The 16,093-nt window shown below is 39.0% G+C and overlaps 1 protein-coding gene across 2 annotated transcripts in view; it reads right to left on the bottom strand.

Annotated features, from left to right (window-relative positions):
- gnal2 (guanine nucleotide binding protein (G protein), alpha activating activity polypeptide, olfactory type 2) overlaps nt 1-16,093 on the bottom strand; it is a 55,067-nt gene that overhangs the window by 33,845 nt on the left and 5,129 nt on the right. Inside the window, exons 1-4 of one of the 2 annotated variants that reach the window (XM_085378216.1) lie at nt 8,542-9,422; nt 8,183-8,255; nt 7,137-7,191; nt 6,852-6,971 (exon numbers count right to left, since the gene is read on the bottom strand). In XM_085378216.1, coding sequence (XP_085234342.1) covers nt 6,852-6,971; nt 7,137-7,191; nt 8,183-8,255; nt 8,542-8,680 — 387 coding nt within the window. In that variant the 5' untranslated portion in view covers nt 8,681-9,422. Of the gene's footprint in view, nt 1-6,851; nt 6,972-7,136; nt 7,192-8,182; nt 8,256-8,541; nt 9,423-16,093 lie in introns of those variants that run through there. The other variant, XM_085378215.1, reaches the window with a different exon arrangement.

Genomic DNA, 16,093 nt, shown 5'->3' with positions numbered 1-16,093 from the left:
TCCTTTAAAATAACCACTTTGTATAAACATCTATCAAGAAAAACATACTAAATCATACTAAATCACACAAATCACTAAACTGAAAGTTACATATACACAGTACACACACACACTTCACCCAGACCAAATACTTTTCTTCCATAGCTGGAGACAGTTACCTCAAAATGCAGGAGCAGAAAAGAATTTCTCACTCAACAACATTTCCTACATAACTACTGGACATGATGAAAACAGCAGGTCTCCTAGTTTGTTAGATCTGAATCACACCTATACAAAGATATGCACCATATATTCATATCCATGCTTCCAGGTTTGGTTTTCTCTTTTCCACCCTGTGTGTGTGTGTGTGTGTGTGTGTGTGTGTGTGTGTGTGTGTGTGTGTATGTATATATATATATATATATATATATATATATATATATATATATATATAAAAATGGCTATAAAAATGAAAAGTAAGGTAAGAGTCTTTGAGCACATGCACCCCCCCGAAAGTCTGTTGTAAGCCAAGAAAATCCCTAGCTTTATGTTCCATTTTACAACCTGTTGCAACAGAAAGGACAAAGTTGTAAACTAAAATGCTAACAAACACCATCTGTATTAGTCAATTAAGAGATTAGATGTTATATTGGCGGGGGGGGGTTTACACTCACTGTCACAATAGAGACTATACAGTTCAGCCCCTACTGTCACTCTGTAAGGACTGCTGTGGTATCTTAAGTTTTCATGTTTAAATTACAAAACTACAAGATGACGTTTAAAGAGAAGAGAGGGTCAGAGTGAACTTAACTGTTATGTCTCTCTCCATTTCATTAAGTCTGTCTGACGTTATCTATGTCCTCCCGCCAATCTAAATCTAAAAGCAACATGAGAACATACGTCTTGCATGTACGCAATTTTGCTTTCCCATTCAATTCCTTGATCCATGTTTATCCAGGAATTTCTAAAAACTTAGTGTAGATCCTCTAAAGTACATAAATATAACCTGCACTTCTGGTGAATGAAATCCATCCATCTATGCTGTAAATGCGTAGTTTCAGTACTTCAGCTAATGAGAGAAACTCATCAATGACTTTAAGACACTTTCCAGGAGTCTCTGTTCAATCTAGACAGAGGTGATTCGGCTAATATTCCTATTCGCTGCTTGTCCACATGTCTTTGAAATGGGCTCCTACTCTAGCATGGAGGCACCACATGACTCTCTGCGCTCAGCACTGGCTCTTCGCTGTGACTGGAGAGAGGGTTAAAGTAGCCCCAAACCAGAGAGAGAGGGGGAGAGAGAAAGGGAGAAGGGAGGCTGATAAATGATCACATGCTCCGGGAGATCTCCTCTCGGCAGATCCGGTGATTCAGTTAAACATGGAGTGGGAGGGTAAAAAAAAAGAAAAAAAAAAGACTGATCCAGTCCTTTTGTTATATATGGCCTTACATTTAAGGTTTTTCCTCACTTGTGCCTTTGATAGACTTTTCATGCCAAGCTGTTAGCTGTTCTATCAAAATATGCAACATAACACATTGCACAACTGTGGATCTGCTTCCTGCAGCACACAGTTTACCTCTTGGACAAAAAAAAAAAAAAAAAAAAAAAGCAGCCATATTTGCTTTCTGGTCTGTGTTTGCGTTCACCTCGGTTTCAGTCGAAATTCAACCCCCAACTGAACCAGTATCAGTAAGACAACACTAGTGCTGGTACAGGTCTCATAGAAGAAACATTAAGGGGTCTGAGACCCTAAAGAAAGGCTCAAAAAGGCTGGTGAGTGCTGAAGCTTGATGGAGGGAGGATGAGGGGTGGAAGGGGCAATAAGAAGGAAAGGAGAAAAGAAAAAAAAATATGGTCCTTAGGGCTCTTTTCCACAGAGGCGTGTGACACTGGGTCTTTGAATAAATGCAGTGTGTGCTACAGTGCCCTACAGAGGAACTGATAACACAGAAAGAGACCAGGAGGGAATCTGCTAAAACACAAGTTTTTTAACCCTTTCCTATGCTCTTCCTCCCACGCCATTTCCACCCCCCCCACTCTATCGCCAGCCTCAAGATACTGATCATTTCTCAGCCTCTCAATGTTAATAAAGTTTTTGTGATGTAATCTGTCATACAGGTCAGGAAGACCAAGAACAAAATGGCCTACATTTCACTTAACTCATCAAAATAAAGTTGTAAAGCAAATGGCTTGCATCTTCCGTCGAACACTTAAATTCATTTGGGTTACTTTATAGATAGCCATTACAGGTCAAAAGCCTAATAACCTCAAATCCTTCCATACATAGCCAGCCAGACAACCAGTTGGCTCCTCAGTCAGCCATTGTCACCACATTTATTGAATCTTGGTATATCAGTGTTAGATAACTGTGCTCAGAGAGGCCTGACTTTGATGGGTTGAGTGCAGACAAATTTAGCCAAAAAAAAAAAAAAAAAAAAAAAAAAAAGAGTGAACAACTGTTCAAGACTGTTCTTCATTTTCCAGGGCCCGGCTCTAAACTAAATGATATATAGAGCGTTTGCAGTCCCGGCCCAAAGGTTCTGTAACAACCTACCCAAGGAAATCAGGTTGTTGGAGTCAGTCACCTCCTTTAAGTCATATCTTAACCCATGCTTTTATCTGATACCTCTTCTCAACTTGACTTTTAATTTCCCTTTTGCACTTTGTTTTATTCCCTAAATTTTGCAAATTCTGTTATTATAGGTTTCCAATTAGTAACTATTACAACTGAGCAGAGTTTGCTTTGCTTTGCTGGTCCTGTGAGGAACTTAATAACATGACGTCCTAAAACAGTAGCTATGTAAATAAAGTTTTTTATTGTTATTTATATAAGATGAAAAAAAACATAAGAGAAGGCCTCCAGGCCACCTTTTGCCTCTCTGTAAGGATCCTCAAGTGATGAACTGGAAAAACTTCAAGGACTTCCCATGTTCCACTATAAAGATAACTACAACGGAAACTGCCCTTGATGTCTGTAATGGGGAAAAAGTTAAGCACAAAGCAGTTCCAATTACTTACAGGAGGAATAATCACAGGTTTGGCCTGTAAACCGATATAAGATGATATTAAATCATGTTACACACTCACTGACAGTGTTCCACAAGTTGAACCGAGGCAAAAGATATGAACCGTGCATCCGTACAGTAACTCTGCTCCAGCTTAAAGAACAATAAGGTTCACCTTTAAGAACAGACTGCAAGATATAAAGTAGCATTTTGGAGGCTTGATCCATCAGGGTGTAAATAAGTAACATTAATATATTTCAAATATGTCTAACAGAAATAAAACTACACAGTGCTAAATAGAGACCGGGGCTCATTTGAATTTGCTTCACTTCAGCTGACAGACACTGTCAAATGGCTAACGTTGCCACCGCAGTGACATTTGTTTCCATTTGCATAGATGACCGTTTGTATCCGTGCTTTCCTTTCCATGGGTCTACTGTTATCCAGGGCTACAGTGGGAAAAAGTTTTCCCTCCTGCTTTGATTATTAAGAGTAAAGGGCACGAGAGCTGAGCATGTCCACTGAAATATGGCATAAATAAAAATGTCTCTCAGTTTTACATCAACATGCAAAAACCATACAGGATGATATCCATTGGTTAACAGAAGCAACGTCAAAATTTCCACCAACAATACGTTCAACAGATCGTGACACAATGCGACCACAGCTCTGAGGCTTGTCGCCTAATACAGTCGCAACTGCGAAAATCTTCCGTCTACGCCCTGACAATGATATCAATATATAAAACCCAGTTAATTTAACTGTATTACTTGATAAACAAACCAAAACAACAACAAAAAAGTCATATGGACCCAGCCCATGGTGTCAAGTGTCAATGATTAAAAGACAAATGGAATTTTGGTGGCATTTTGGTTTACAGTGCACAACACAAATTGGAAACGGGTCGCTTTTTACCAGCATGTCAGCAGGTCTGAGATTCCCAAATAACAGAGAGGAAGTTGGAAAAGATTAAACGATCTGGAGAAAACTAAGTTTGAAATAAGCACATTTTCAGGTTAATGGGAATTAAAGTAGTTTACAGGGAAGGGGACATCATTTGGTGCATGTTTTTTTTTTTTTAGCCATCACAGCTTTACTTATTAATTAAGAGAAATGTAAGAAGTCAAAGGTTATTGTGTACCACTTCTCCACAACACAAAACATGACATCATCTGTCCAAAAATATGCTTCCACGTTTCAAACCGGCGCCAACAGATGAAAGCCACAGGTTGCCGATTGGCCGTGTTCCTGCACTGCTGTATTAGATATCACGCCTAGTGGCACTAAGTGACAATGTAGTGGTGACACTGACGGCACAAGTGAAGCCTGAGACCGATGACAAGCACAGACACTCCAAACAGAGCCATGTTGTTCCCTTTGGCCTGGCCGGGCCTGGGAACTCAACGCCGACTCTCCCCACGGCCCCGGCCCTCACACAACACAACACCAAGACTACTGCAGGCACTCTCACTGTGGGCCCCAAATGCCTTTAATGGTTATTCTTGTAATGTCTGAGCTTAGCACAGTTGCAAGATCCAAAAAAAGAGCATCTTATTCCAGATAGCTTCAACATTAGCAATGAAACCTTATCAGAAATTCATTGTAAAAACACACAGCCAAGAGAGATCAAACCCACAAATAAACTTATGTCCATCTTGTCTTATTTCTCCATATAACTGGCAACATTTTTAGAAGCTGAAACTGTACAAGGATCGAGAACAGCAGTAAAAGTTTACAGGGGAGAAGCTCGAAGTGAGCAATTTGTTTACTCCTAAAATTAACAGCGCCACTTGGGTCTAAAGATACAGGAATGCATACAGAAATAGGAATCAATTTTAAGACTTCTTAATAAGGACAAATGGATACCAGTTCCACAGGAGAACAATACCAACTCTAGCGGTGTGATGTAGTTTTATCTCTTTGTATAACAACTGACCGTCTATCGCGTGAAGAGTTGCCTTAACTTATTCTTAACAATAACACTGTGGGTGGTTCATCATGCCCAGTGTCACTAGTCTTTGGACCAGAAGGAACTGCAAAGATAAAAGACTCTACTGGCAACAAAGTTTTCCAAATATCAGCAGAGGGTTGATACTCTTCTAGTCATTATCTGGAACTTGATTGTCTTAAATCCCGTCGTCTAAAGTTAAAGTTTCTGAGCACATCTTGAAACCATTTCAAAACTCAAAAATTGGAGCCATATTCTTTTACTATTTCTACATTTCCTCGTCTGTCTAGCGTCTTCTTCTCCTCCTCTCATTGTTTGTCAATGCAAGATAATTTAAAAAAAGAAAAGAAAAGAAAAGAAAAGAAAAAAAATTTCTGATTAGAGAAATGTGAATCAGGTGACACGCCGTGCCAGTTCCAAGGACTGGTGTAGTTCAAAACCTTTTGGGAAGCTTTTGACAGAGCTTAAAGTCAACTTTGCTCAATTTGAATAGCATTATTTCACTTAAGCAGTTTCCTGTAAGCTCCCCAAATACACAGGAAAGGGAGAAACTAGCATGATTTTGCTTGAATCTAACTTTGAGCTGAAATCAGGATACAGCAAAGGACGGCTAACAGCTACACATTTATTAATGTTTCACTGTGTTTATCTCAGTCATGTTATTTATTATTTCACTAATACATACCAATGCAGTATATTTCAATTCCTGAATGCATCTGCAGCTCCTCTACATCCTTCCACCCCAGAGTATCCAGGGTTTTTTTTTCAGAATTTGGAAGAGCAGCACACAGAGTAAGTAAACTTTTAGAGTTTAAACCTCTAATAAAGGTTCCCTAACTAGGCTTTCTATTATGTAATTCGTTTCCAATTTGCTTTAAAATTTTCCCACGTCTGTTCTATTTTATTTTAGAAACATTAGAAACCTTGTAATGGTATGCGTTCTCGGTCAGGCCTCCATGGAAAAATAGATTTTAATCTTTAAGGGACTTCCTGTTTAAATAAAGGTTAAATTAGAAAATGTTGTGTAGCCTGATTTTGCCTTACGATTCCCAAATTCTTCCTTAAAGTGAGGATCACAGCTTATATCCGACTTATATCGGCAGATACTCAAAGCCAAGGTATCAAATCGGAAGTGGAAGTATAGAAAGTTGGATCAGGGCATCCACAGTTAGGACATATGTAAACTGAAAACCTCTGACAAGTAAATATAAAACTTTAAGACATTTCATGACCTTACTTTTCTTTTTAAAAATCTTTAAAAATTCCTAAAGACCCTCTGGAACTGTGGTTCCTGAAATTTCACACCACTGGTTAAAACACAAAGCTGAGCAACTGAAACATAAACTGCACTCGATTCCCCTGAAATAGCATGTCAGTGCTTTCTCGCTCCTGTTAACCTGAATTAACAATAATAAAATTCAAAACGTCCCTCTGTGTATCTGTAGCTCTGTATCAGTTTGTTATTCCTGTTCTGTGGCACTGCACACCCAGTGTCAAACAAGGAACACTTTGAGAATTATGTAAAACATTATCTACATTTCCAACACATGACCTCGTGTTATCGAATGGCTGATCGCACACTGAAAAGATGTGCTCCGACTAGTTATCATTTCCATACTTAAGTTCACATCCTGCATAGTAAACACTATGCCCTTACCCATAGGGTAGTTATGAAGGTGTGTGTGTGTGTGTGTGTGTATGTGTGTGTGTGTGTGTGTGTGTGTGGGGGGGGGGGGGGGGGGGGTGTCATATTGTCATAATGAACAAGAAATCACTGAAGAAATACATGATTAGGTGTGACAACTTTGATATGCACAGTTGGAGAGACAGCAAATGTATACCTTCACATGCCATCAACCACACAAGACAAAAGCAGCACCTGCTCTCACACATACTCACACACGTCCAAAGGTCTTACCTGTGAATAGTCAAAGTCAGAGAGGGGTGCTATGCTTTTGATGTAGTCAATTCTGAATTGGTCCTCTGGGTTGGCTAGCGGGACTGGGGGTATTAAAGTGCTCATTGCAGACACTATAGTCTAAGGAAAAAAAAAAAAACAAGCATTAAGCAGGATGAACACAAGGGGGTGGGGGGAATCTGATTGTAAGCCTGTATAATAATCAGTAAAATGGGATTGCAGAGGGATTCTGTGTATCAACAGAGACATTGAGCACATTTGGGAGGTGATGCAGATGAAACTCACCACTATGGCATCCTTCACGTTTTTCCGAATATCTTGGATTTTCTGTTTCTTTTCCCTGTGTGGGGAAGACAGAACAGAGACATCCCACCACATTAGACGAGTAACACAGAGTAACAAATTAAACATACAGGCCATGTGCTGTGTCTCAGTATACGTCCCAGCACTGGCAAAAACATGTGCATGATTTCTTCCTACATATAGCATATTTTTCCTGCACAATTTACCACATTTTGTCAAACTTCAGAGCAGCAGGGCTGTACTTAGAGTTTCTAAAAAAAATCCTTTATTAAGACGCAGGGTTCCTCCCAAGTTAAAATGTGCATGTAAGCAATGAGTTTGCCACCTTGCTAAACCACTATTATTTTCGGCCATTTGAGAAATAAAGATGTATTTAAAGCTCAAGTAAATTAAACCCCCCTGAAATCCTCTTCGGTGGGCACCAATTATTTGTACATGTAGGTGGTGGGGGACCCTGTATATGACAATCCCACCCTCCTCTTCCCCAGATCTTGAAACTGCAAGATCATGCCTCCCTCAGTCAGGGAAATAAATTAAAAGCACACAAAAACAGGGTTTTCATATAGTTACATGACTCTGACATAAAGTGGGCCTGTTTAAAATAGCCCACTGTTAAGATCAATGCCATGCAAGGCCTTGCAGCAAAACAAATCATCAATAATAGGCCTGTGTCGATCACAACCTTTCACCCTCTCACATAAAACAGGAAACGGCAAATTATTTGCCATCTGTGTAACACTGACATCCTCACATATGTATGATAACTGTGCACGAAAAGAAGAGGGTGTGTGTGTGTGTGTGTATAGAGAGAGAGAGGGAGAGAAGGAGGGGGGAGGACGATATTAGCTGGTTTGCATGGGAAACTGGGCCCAACAGGCGCTGCAGTGCCTGGGGAAAATCCATTCACAGGCTATCTTCTGGCCTCGACAATGTTATTCATTAAGAGGGGAGCCATAAAAATAATCATTAATGCGATTTTTTTTTTTTTCTCATGTTGGCGTTTAACAGGCGTACTGAGCAGCACTCACTCTGCGTTGAAGCCGTTGACGTGTAGAATCCTCATCTGCTTCACAATGGTGCTTTTTCCGGACTCTCCCGCACCTTCGAAAATACACACAAACACATCACAAAATGACCACAAACACGGACATCCTGATTAGCGTGAACCCCTTCCACAGCACCGCAAAAGAAAGAAAGAAGAAAAAACCCAACAAAATCTGGAAATGAAGCCAGTTAATTGTAGGCTCCGGAGCTTCGCTTCCATCAATATCCACCCCCATGACATATTATTGCAAGCGCTGTCAAATGGGGCTACGTGTTCGGTAAACGAAAGGGATTACGGTTAGCTCACATTTCAGACAGCCATCACCACAGAAAGCAGCCTTACCCAGTAATAAGAGCCTGTGTGTGGCTTTGTACGCTTGTCTTTCCTTTTGCAACTGTTTTTCTATCTTTTTATTAGCCTCTCGTTGTGCCTTTTCGTCGATGCGTTGATCTTCAGTCTTGCTGTTGCCCAAACAACCCATCTTCCGTCGCCCTAACCCTTCCTTGTGGAATCGTTAAAAAATATATATATATTCTTTTTAAAAATGAAACCTGGGATGATATTGCGGGTTGAAATGACACAAGAAGGAGTCTGGTGTGAAATAAAAAAGGTTAAAAAAAAATCACAGCGAGGCTTCTCCGTCGGAGGGAGGAATATGTTCCCCGTTACAATTCCGCTTTAGCCGCAGCCAACCGTCATCCAAACCGTTTGCTAGTTTACAAACCAAACGAAGAATAACGACTCGCTTCAACGGAGAAATCTAAAAAAAAATAGACATAAATAAGAAGAGAGAGGGGGGATTCAGTTTCTGGGAATCCAGTCAACTGTTCCTATCGCGTTTCCAACCCCTCTCTTCTCTCAGTATTTTTTTTTCTATCTGAATTTCTATCAGTATTTCTGTCTCTTTAACTCAGCACTGCCTCTCTCTGTAGCACCAGGAAGTAGCCGTGCACCGTGGAGGTGGAAAACAAACCTGCGTTAAACTGTAACATTAACAACCCGCACTCATAGAGCATTTTAGAACGTGTGTGCCAAAATACGACGAGCCATTCCAGATTTAGTCCGTTTGCTGTCCCGCTATCAAAGTAATCGAAAGAAAGTGGAAACCCGGACGCGACTCTCTCTCTCGACTGCTTTTGCAGAGGGGCTGGGTCTCTTCTCGTTGGCTTTCAGTCAGTGAGACAGCCCTGACCCTAAACTGGCAACCCAGTTACAGCGACTGTCTGCGTGCGCAATGGGCTTTTACCTGGCTGAGGTTTTTACAATAGACTACAGGTCTGGCAACACATCACAGCGGTCGCGGGCAGGGGCGTTTCTACGATTTGTAGGGCCGATGTCACACGACAGGCCCCACCGGAAGTTAGACTGTTTGATAAAAGAAAATACATATGTAGAGAAATGGGGCACAAAGCACAGTGTTTACTAATATACTATTACTATAATCCCAATTCAGTATTTATAGAGAAGTTTTAGCATGCCAGTACACTAAAATTTTAGAAAGTAAAATGCTCATTAACCAGAATAGTTAATTATTGATTAATGGATCATCTTTAATTTTGTTTTTCATGTTTGTTTGTTTTTTGTTTGTTTTTTTAAACTAGAACAGAAGTCAATGATTGTGGGAAATAATAATAATAATAATAATAATAATAATAATAATAAATACTGAAAGATCTCTAGTTCAAATATAGAAATTTTCTGTGTGTTTTTTTTTGTTTGTTTTTTGTTTAAAAAAATGTAGTTTTCAGTTTTTAAATTTCCAACATAGCCGTTTCTCTGAATAGGTATGGGCCCCACTTTAATGCATAATTGTGCACATCACATTCATTTTGCAGCTACAGATGATTTTAACTATATAACTATTGCTGTATGTCGCTATCTATAATAATAATAACAATAATAAGTCATTTATAAGTAGATTTCTATTTTTAGGTTCTGCTAGTTAATTTACTTATTGAAGAAAAAATAAATAAATATATATATATATATATATATATATATATATATATATATATATATATATATATATATATATATATATATATATATATCTCTGAAGGAATATCATAGGAAGAGCCTCCCATATGTTTGACTCTCTCAGAAGCAAAACTCAAAGTACTTTTTAAAAAATAATGTTTCACAGTATAAATATGTAGAAAGAAATACTGGGATTGCATGTTCTACAGTAAAATATACAAACCAACACTAATGACCTCTGCAGACCTTTAGGCATCAGTGCATAAAAATCAAAATAATTTTGTAGTTTATATCATTGCATTTGTTTAGCAACAACTCTGAAAACAACTGTCACTGAGCAGAGTTCAGTGCTACGAGATAAAAGCTTTACCACATAAAACTAAAGAAAAACTCAACTTGAATGATGGAAAAATGAGTCAGAAATGCCACAGCCTTCTCTTGGCTCAAGATTCATTAAGACAGGCTGAGACGAGGTTGAAAACTGTTCTGTGATCTGACAAATGAAAATTTGAAATTACTTTCATGGATGCTGCATATTCTAGGCTAAAGAGAAGTGATGACGTTTTCAGGGAAGGCCTTTGCTTATTTCAGAAATACAATGCCAACATTTCCAGCACTGTAACAGTGAGAGAGTCCAGGTGCTAAACCGATGTGCCTCGAGTCCAGATCTGTCACCCACTGAAATCACTTCGCATATTATGAAGAAGAAAATGAGACAAATGAATCCCCATTGTTGAACAGTCACTTATCAAGCCTTGAAAACTTTCCTGGGAACTCCTTGGTTCCTAGGAAATGGTGATACCACACGGAACTGTCTCAGTTTTTGACTGAGATGTAGTGCTGGCAGGAAATTGAACATAAACACATTATCTTTCTCATTTAAGAGAAACCTGACAGGGATTTTGGGATAAACATTGAGCATTTTTAGCTTTGATGTAATCATTTTGCTGGTGAAAAATAAAATGTTGCATGTTTAAGTAGTTTTAACTGTGGCATTGCAGCATTTACTTAAGTAAAGCATCCGAGAACCTCAAGAGATAAATTTGAGAAAACCTGATTTTTTCCAGAATTTTGTCTGATTCTTCCCATTTTAGTTTTGATTCCTGGACAACTTTAACTGTTGTTAGGTATGTCTTTTCAGTTGCTTATTAACACACATATTTAAATCAGCCAATCACATGACAGCAAGCAAAGACACCATGTATGCATGTAGGTCAAGAAAGCTGTAGTTCAAGCTGAGATTAAAAATAGAGAGGAAAGGTGATTTAAGTTACTTTGAATGTGGTGTGGTTGTTGGTATCAGACATGCTGCTCTGAGTATTTTAGAAACTGCACAGATTCCCCAAACCATCATCTCTAGGGTTTTAAGAGAATGATAGTGGCCTAATGGTGTTTGGGATATTTTCTAGGCAAACTTTGGGCCTCTTCGTACCAGCTGAGCATCATTTAAAACACTACAGCCTACCTGAACATTGTTACAAAGCTCAAATCATCTGAAAATGGTTTCTGAAACATGAGTTCACTGCACTCAAATGGCCTCCACAGTCGCCAGATCTCAATCCAATACATCATCTTTGGGATTTGGTGAAAGGAGAGATTCGCGTCATGCATGTGCAACTGATGAATCAGCAGTAACTGTGCGACGCTATGATGTCAATATGGACCAAAATCTGTGCTGAAAGCAGCTCTGAATGCAAAAGGGAGTCCAACACAACACTAGCAAGGTGTACCTAATAAAGTGGCCACAAGCATGTATATACTGAAATTTCTGAGCAATTTGAGACACTCCATAAAACAAGATCTAGCAACGTGATAAGTTACATCTAGTCAATCGCTCTGCTGTAAAATTGCAGTGATACTAACAAGAGATAAAATGTTGTTTAGTTCTATTAAATAAGCATAATGTTATCCTCAACCTGATCTCAAACTGCAAAGTCCAAATGACGGAGCACAGGAGTATTTTAATTATACGTTAAGCAAAGATAAAAGAAATGCCTTTCTTCTGAGTTTCATCCTTTGTGAAACTCAATGCTCAGCACACATTAAAGCCATGTTTGCCACCGACACAGTTTACACGCCTGCCCGCCGTGCCTGTGGCGGGCTCACTAAAGAGATGTTTAGGATGTTAAATAAGTGCTTAGTGCCACGTCTTCCTTACTCATAAATGTTTACCTGCCAGAGGCTAAACCAATAAACCAACCGTAAACCATGGACCACCACAGAATGAAGGATTTATCCCAGAGACCATCCATCTGACAGTTTTGCCAGAGCTTAGACCTGCAGTAGAGCTACAACCACATGAACGGCCCTCAATTAAGATCAATTAAAGGCATTTGATAAAGTTTGCTTGTGATGGCTTTTCTTTCTTTCTTTCTTTCTTTCTTTCTTTCTTTCTTTTTAAAGTTGGCATTTACGGTTACATTTAAATTTAGTTTTAAATTTAGAACAGCATTGCGTTATTTGTCAAAGCAGTATTTACGAAACAAACTCATTTTATTCACGTCATCACAACGTCTCATAGCTCTCGCTAGTCCCGCCTTCCTGTGTTAAAACACAAACTATCAGTACCAGTCTGCTGCATTCAGGTTTTAAAAACTAGCCGCAAAATGTACTGTACATATTAATACCATCACTAAACGCGTCACTGAACAACGAGGTTATTTTTGAAACATATTCTGTCCGAAATGCAAATACCAGTTTCCTGTAGTGAAATTAGTAGAACAAAGTTACCCAGCATGCAAAACCACTCTTGAACTCTCACTACCACCATAAATACTCCATCACCAAAAGAGGGAAAAATCCGGCTGCCGGCCTGAGAAAGCAAGGTCAAAACAAGTGGCTGGCCCACACCACCCTCTAGTGGCTACGCGCAGAATTGCACGCAGGCTGTCGAGCTCCCCATGAATGATGCAGAAGTAGGTTTTGCTGCATAAATTATTGTCCTTTTTAGGAAGTACCGTCTGATATTTATATTTAGCTTGCCGCTGCTTCCTCTTAACTAGACTAAAAGTGTGTGCCAATACTCATTTTTCTTTTAAGTCCCTCTCCAAACAAAGATTGCTCTCATTTATCTGTACTTCACTTGAAGTCCTTTTTTTCTGCCATCTTTGTCCAGGATTTGACACGAGTCACATCTAGTGAAGGAGAAAGGTTTCTCAATGTTCCACCTAAATTCAATCTGTATCTGCATGAACAGCAGAACTAGCTTTTGATATCATGTGCAAAAACATGCAACTTTTAGCAGATGCATGATTTGTATCCTGTGGAGACATGAGAAAAAGATAAAGAGAGATGGGGCTTAAAGAATCCCGACTTGAAATCGCAGGGAAAACTCTACACAAACAGGGGTGATGGTAGAAGAATTACATCCGGGGGGTAAAAAACAAAAACAACAAACCGTCTTTATATCTTATTTTGGAGCAAAGAAAAAAAATCAGCAAACGTAAGCAATTTTTGTCAGATTTGACAGGCAAGTCTATACATATGATTTTTGGGTCCACTGAAGTTAAAGTTAATTTTCATAAAACTTCAGGATAACAATCAAAATAGGCGATCAGAGGGCTTTGAAGGTGGTACTGAGAACTGGCTTTTGAGTGAGGTACGAGGCCTTCTGTCTAGCAGTTAAACTTTTGAATGTGTGAAAGAGTTTTAATCTATCAGTGTGACATCTGTAAAGGTCACTATGAAAAATCAATCAGTGCCTCCCACCTGACTCTGAGCCCTAAAGTACAAAGGATGGGTTGAAATTCAGGACCTTTTTTTATATATATTATTTTTCCAGCAGTTTTGAGACCTCATTACTTTAATGAGTAGTGAGTAATAAATGTTACCTGGATGTGCTATCTGTTTTCTGATCATTCCCACAATAAAACAATAAAAGGTTATATCATCATGGCTCTTTAAAACAAGTTAAAGAATATGAAAAGCCCCATTTTGATACCATCTTTTATACTGTGTCAAAAAGATTCTCTAACAGTCTTATTTTGAGTGTTTTAGGGCTTTTAAAATATAAAACGTGAGGACCAAAGTTTGCATGCTTTCATTAAATAGAGTAAGGTTATTAAATTAGCCAATTCTGACAGGGTGAGGTGGGAACATTTTTCAGATTTGGCCTGTTGATTTTATATAGTAGAAGACATACTTGCCAATTAAGGTCTGTGTCAGTGTATTCACATGTGCAGCCTTGGAAGCAGCTCTCAGATCAGTATTACAATTAAATCTGTTTTTTGTCTGACATTAATAGTTCTCCCCTCCATTTTCACTCTTACATGTATCCACACCTCGAGTGACTCGGGTTTATTTCCCATACCCGCTTAAAGCCCCTTAAACACAGCTGCAAATGCTGCACAGTTGCACTGTGCAAGTAAAACACAGGCTTTACCAAAACTATTGCACTTTACATTTAATATAGTCAAATATAAGGCTTTCTGGCTGGGAAAAGATTATAACTGCCAGTGGGCTGTAACGGCAGACCTAATAATAACTGACACTTGAAAGAGTTCTTTTCTCCACATAAATCTTCTACACTTATTTACTGGCCCGGCTATAATTGAAGCATGTATTGTACAAACAAGGCACGCGTCCAAATGATATGCAGCTAAAATTAGCCTCCTTGAAATTTTTTCTGAGGCTGGAAAGAACTTTACAGCACTCTCTGTGGGGACAGAGGCTCTTGATAAAGCATAAATTATACTGTAAGCACAACGTGAAGAACAACCACGGTCCAATGTCCTTCGAATGTGGCGTGGTTCACTCTGATGAAGCAATCACAACTATCAAGACAACTCACACTGCGACCTTGCTATCAGTATCATAAACACGACTGTAATTCATACTCCAGTACCTGCTGTTGCTCATTACATTAACTGGGAACTCTAAGCAATGAGTAGCAAAGTTCAGGAGTGGTCAATGATAAAACCCATTTAGACAGAAGCAAAGTTCAGTTGCCTCTGCTTGTATTCGAAAGGGCTGGGGGTGGGGCCTGTGTGAATGAGTAAGCTTTTCCAAAGTGTGCATGTTTTCACATGGAGGATAGGGACTCAAAAGGCAAACAAAAACAAAACTAAAAAGCACATCTCGTAGGGACTTCCAACGAAATCCGCATTTAGCCAGCCTACCTCGTTTCAGTGATCGTTTCGGTCAGAAGTACCACATTGTTAGCAGCCTGTTGTTCAGGCTTATGAAGGCGATAAGGCTGAGATATGAAACAGCCAGTTAAGGACATCTAGGAAAGCTGTAACAGATATTATCAGAGGACTGTGGAGAATCTGAGCCAAGAGGCCAAACAATAAAGTAACTTCCTCTCCAAGAAATCATAGGAACTTTCCTTCCAGTTCCCATCCCTGTATTCCTGCACTGCAAGTAAAAAATGCACTACTTCACATTTTCTGAAGTGTCTTTTATTTGAACACGCCTAATAAAGAATGTTTTTACTGTAGGTTTGAAGAAAATATAACATTACTGTGCTGTGAGAAGTCCAGATAATAATAATTACACACAGATCCGTGACTTTCTGTGTCTAAACAGATAAATGAAAAGGCCTATTTTTGACTAAAATGAGCCATCTTGCTTTGCAATTCAAACACATCGGATATGTTAAAGTTGCAGAGCATGTGGCAATCTCATAACCTTTAATAAAGGGATGCATCTTCATTAGAGAAGCTATCATTAAATATTTCATTTATATTTCTGTGTAACGTCGTCAGTAAACTACACAAGCAAGCTTTAACCTCCTGAAAACCGGCAGTGCCTTAAACTTTGCTATGCTATTTAAAGAAAACTTCCCATATGAGGAAAAACTTTTTTAGTATGTAACAGTTATGTAACAAAGTTACAACTTCCTGTTCAAGGATGAAAGCTTAGTTTTTATTCTTATCAGGTATCCAACTAATCCCAAATAGATCCCAAACAGGAACTC

This window comes from Diplotaxodon limnothrissa, linkage group LG18 (assembly GCF_057381915.1).
Source record: "Diplotaxodon limnothrissa isolate DT_005_m linkage group LG18, D_limnothrissa_male_GT1.1, whole genome shotgun sequence".
NCBI classification, from domain to species: domain Eukaryota; kingdom Metazoa; phylum Chordata; class Actinopteri; order Cichliformes; family Cichlidae; genus Diplotaxodon; species Diplotaxodon limnothrissa.
The sequence above is the reverse complement of the archived record's forward strand: the minus strand, read 5'-3'. Positions and strand labels throughout refer to the sequence as shown.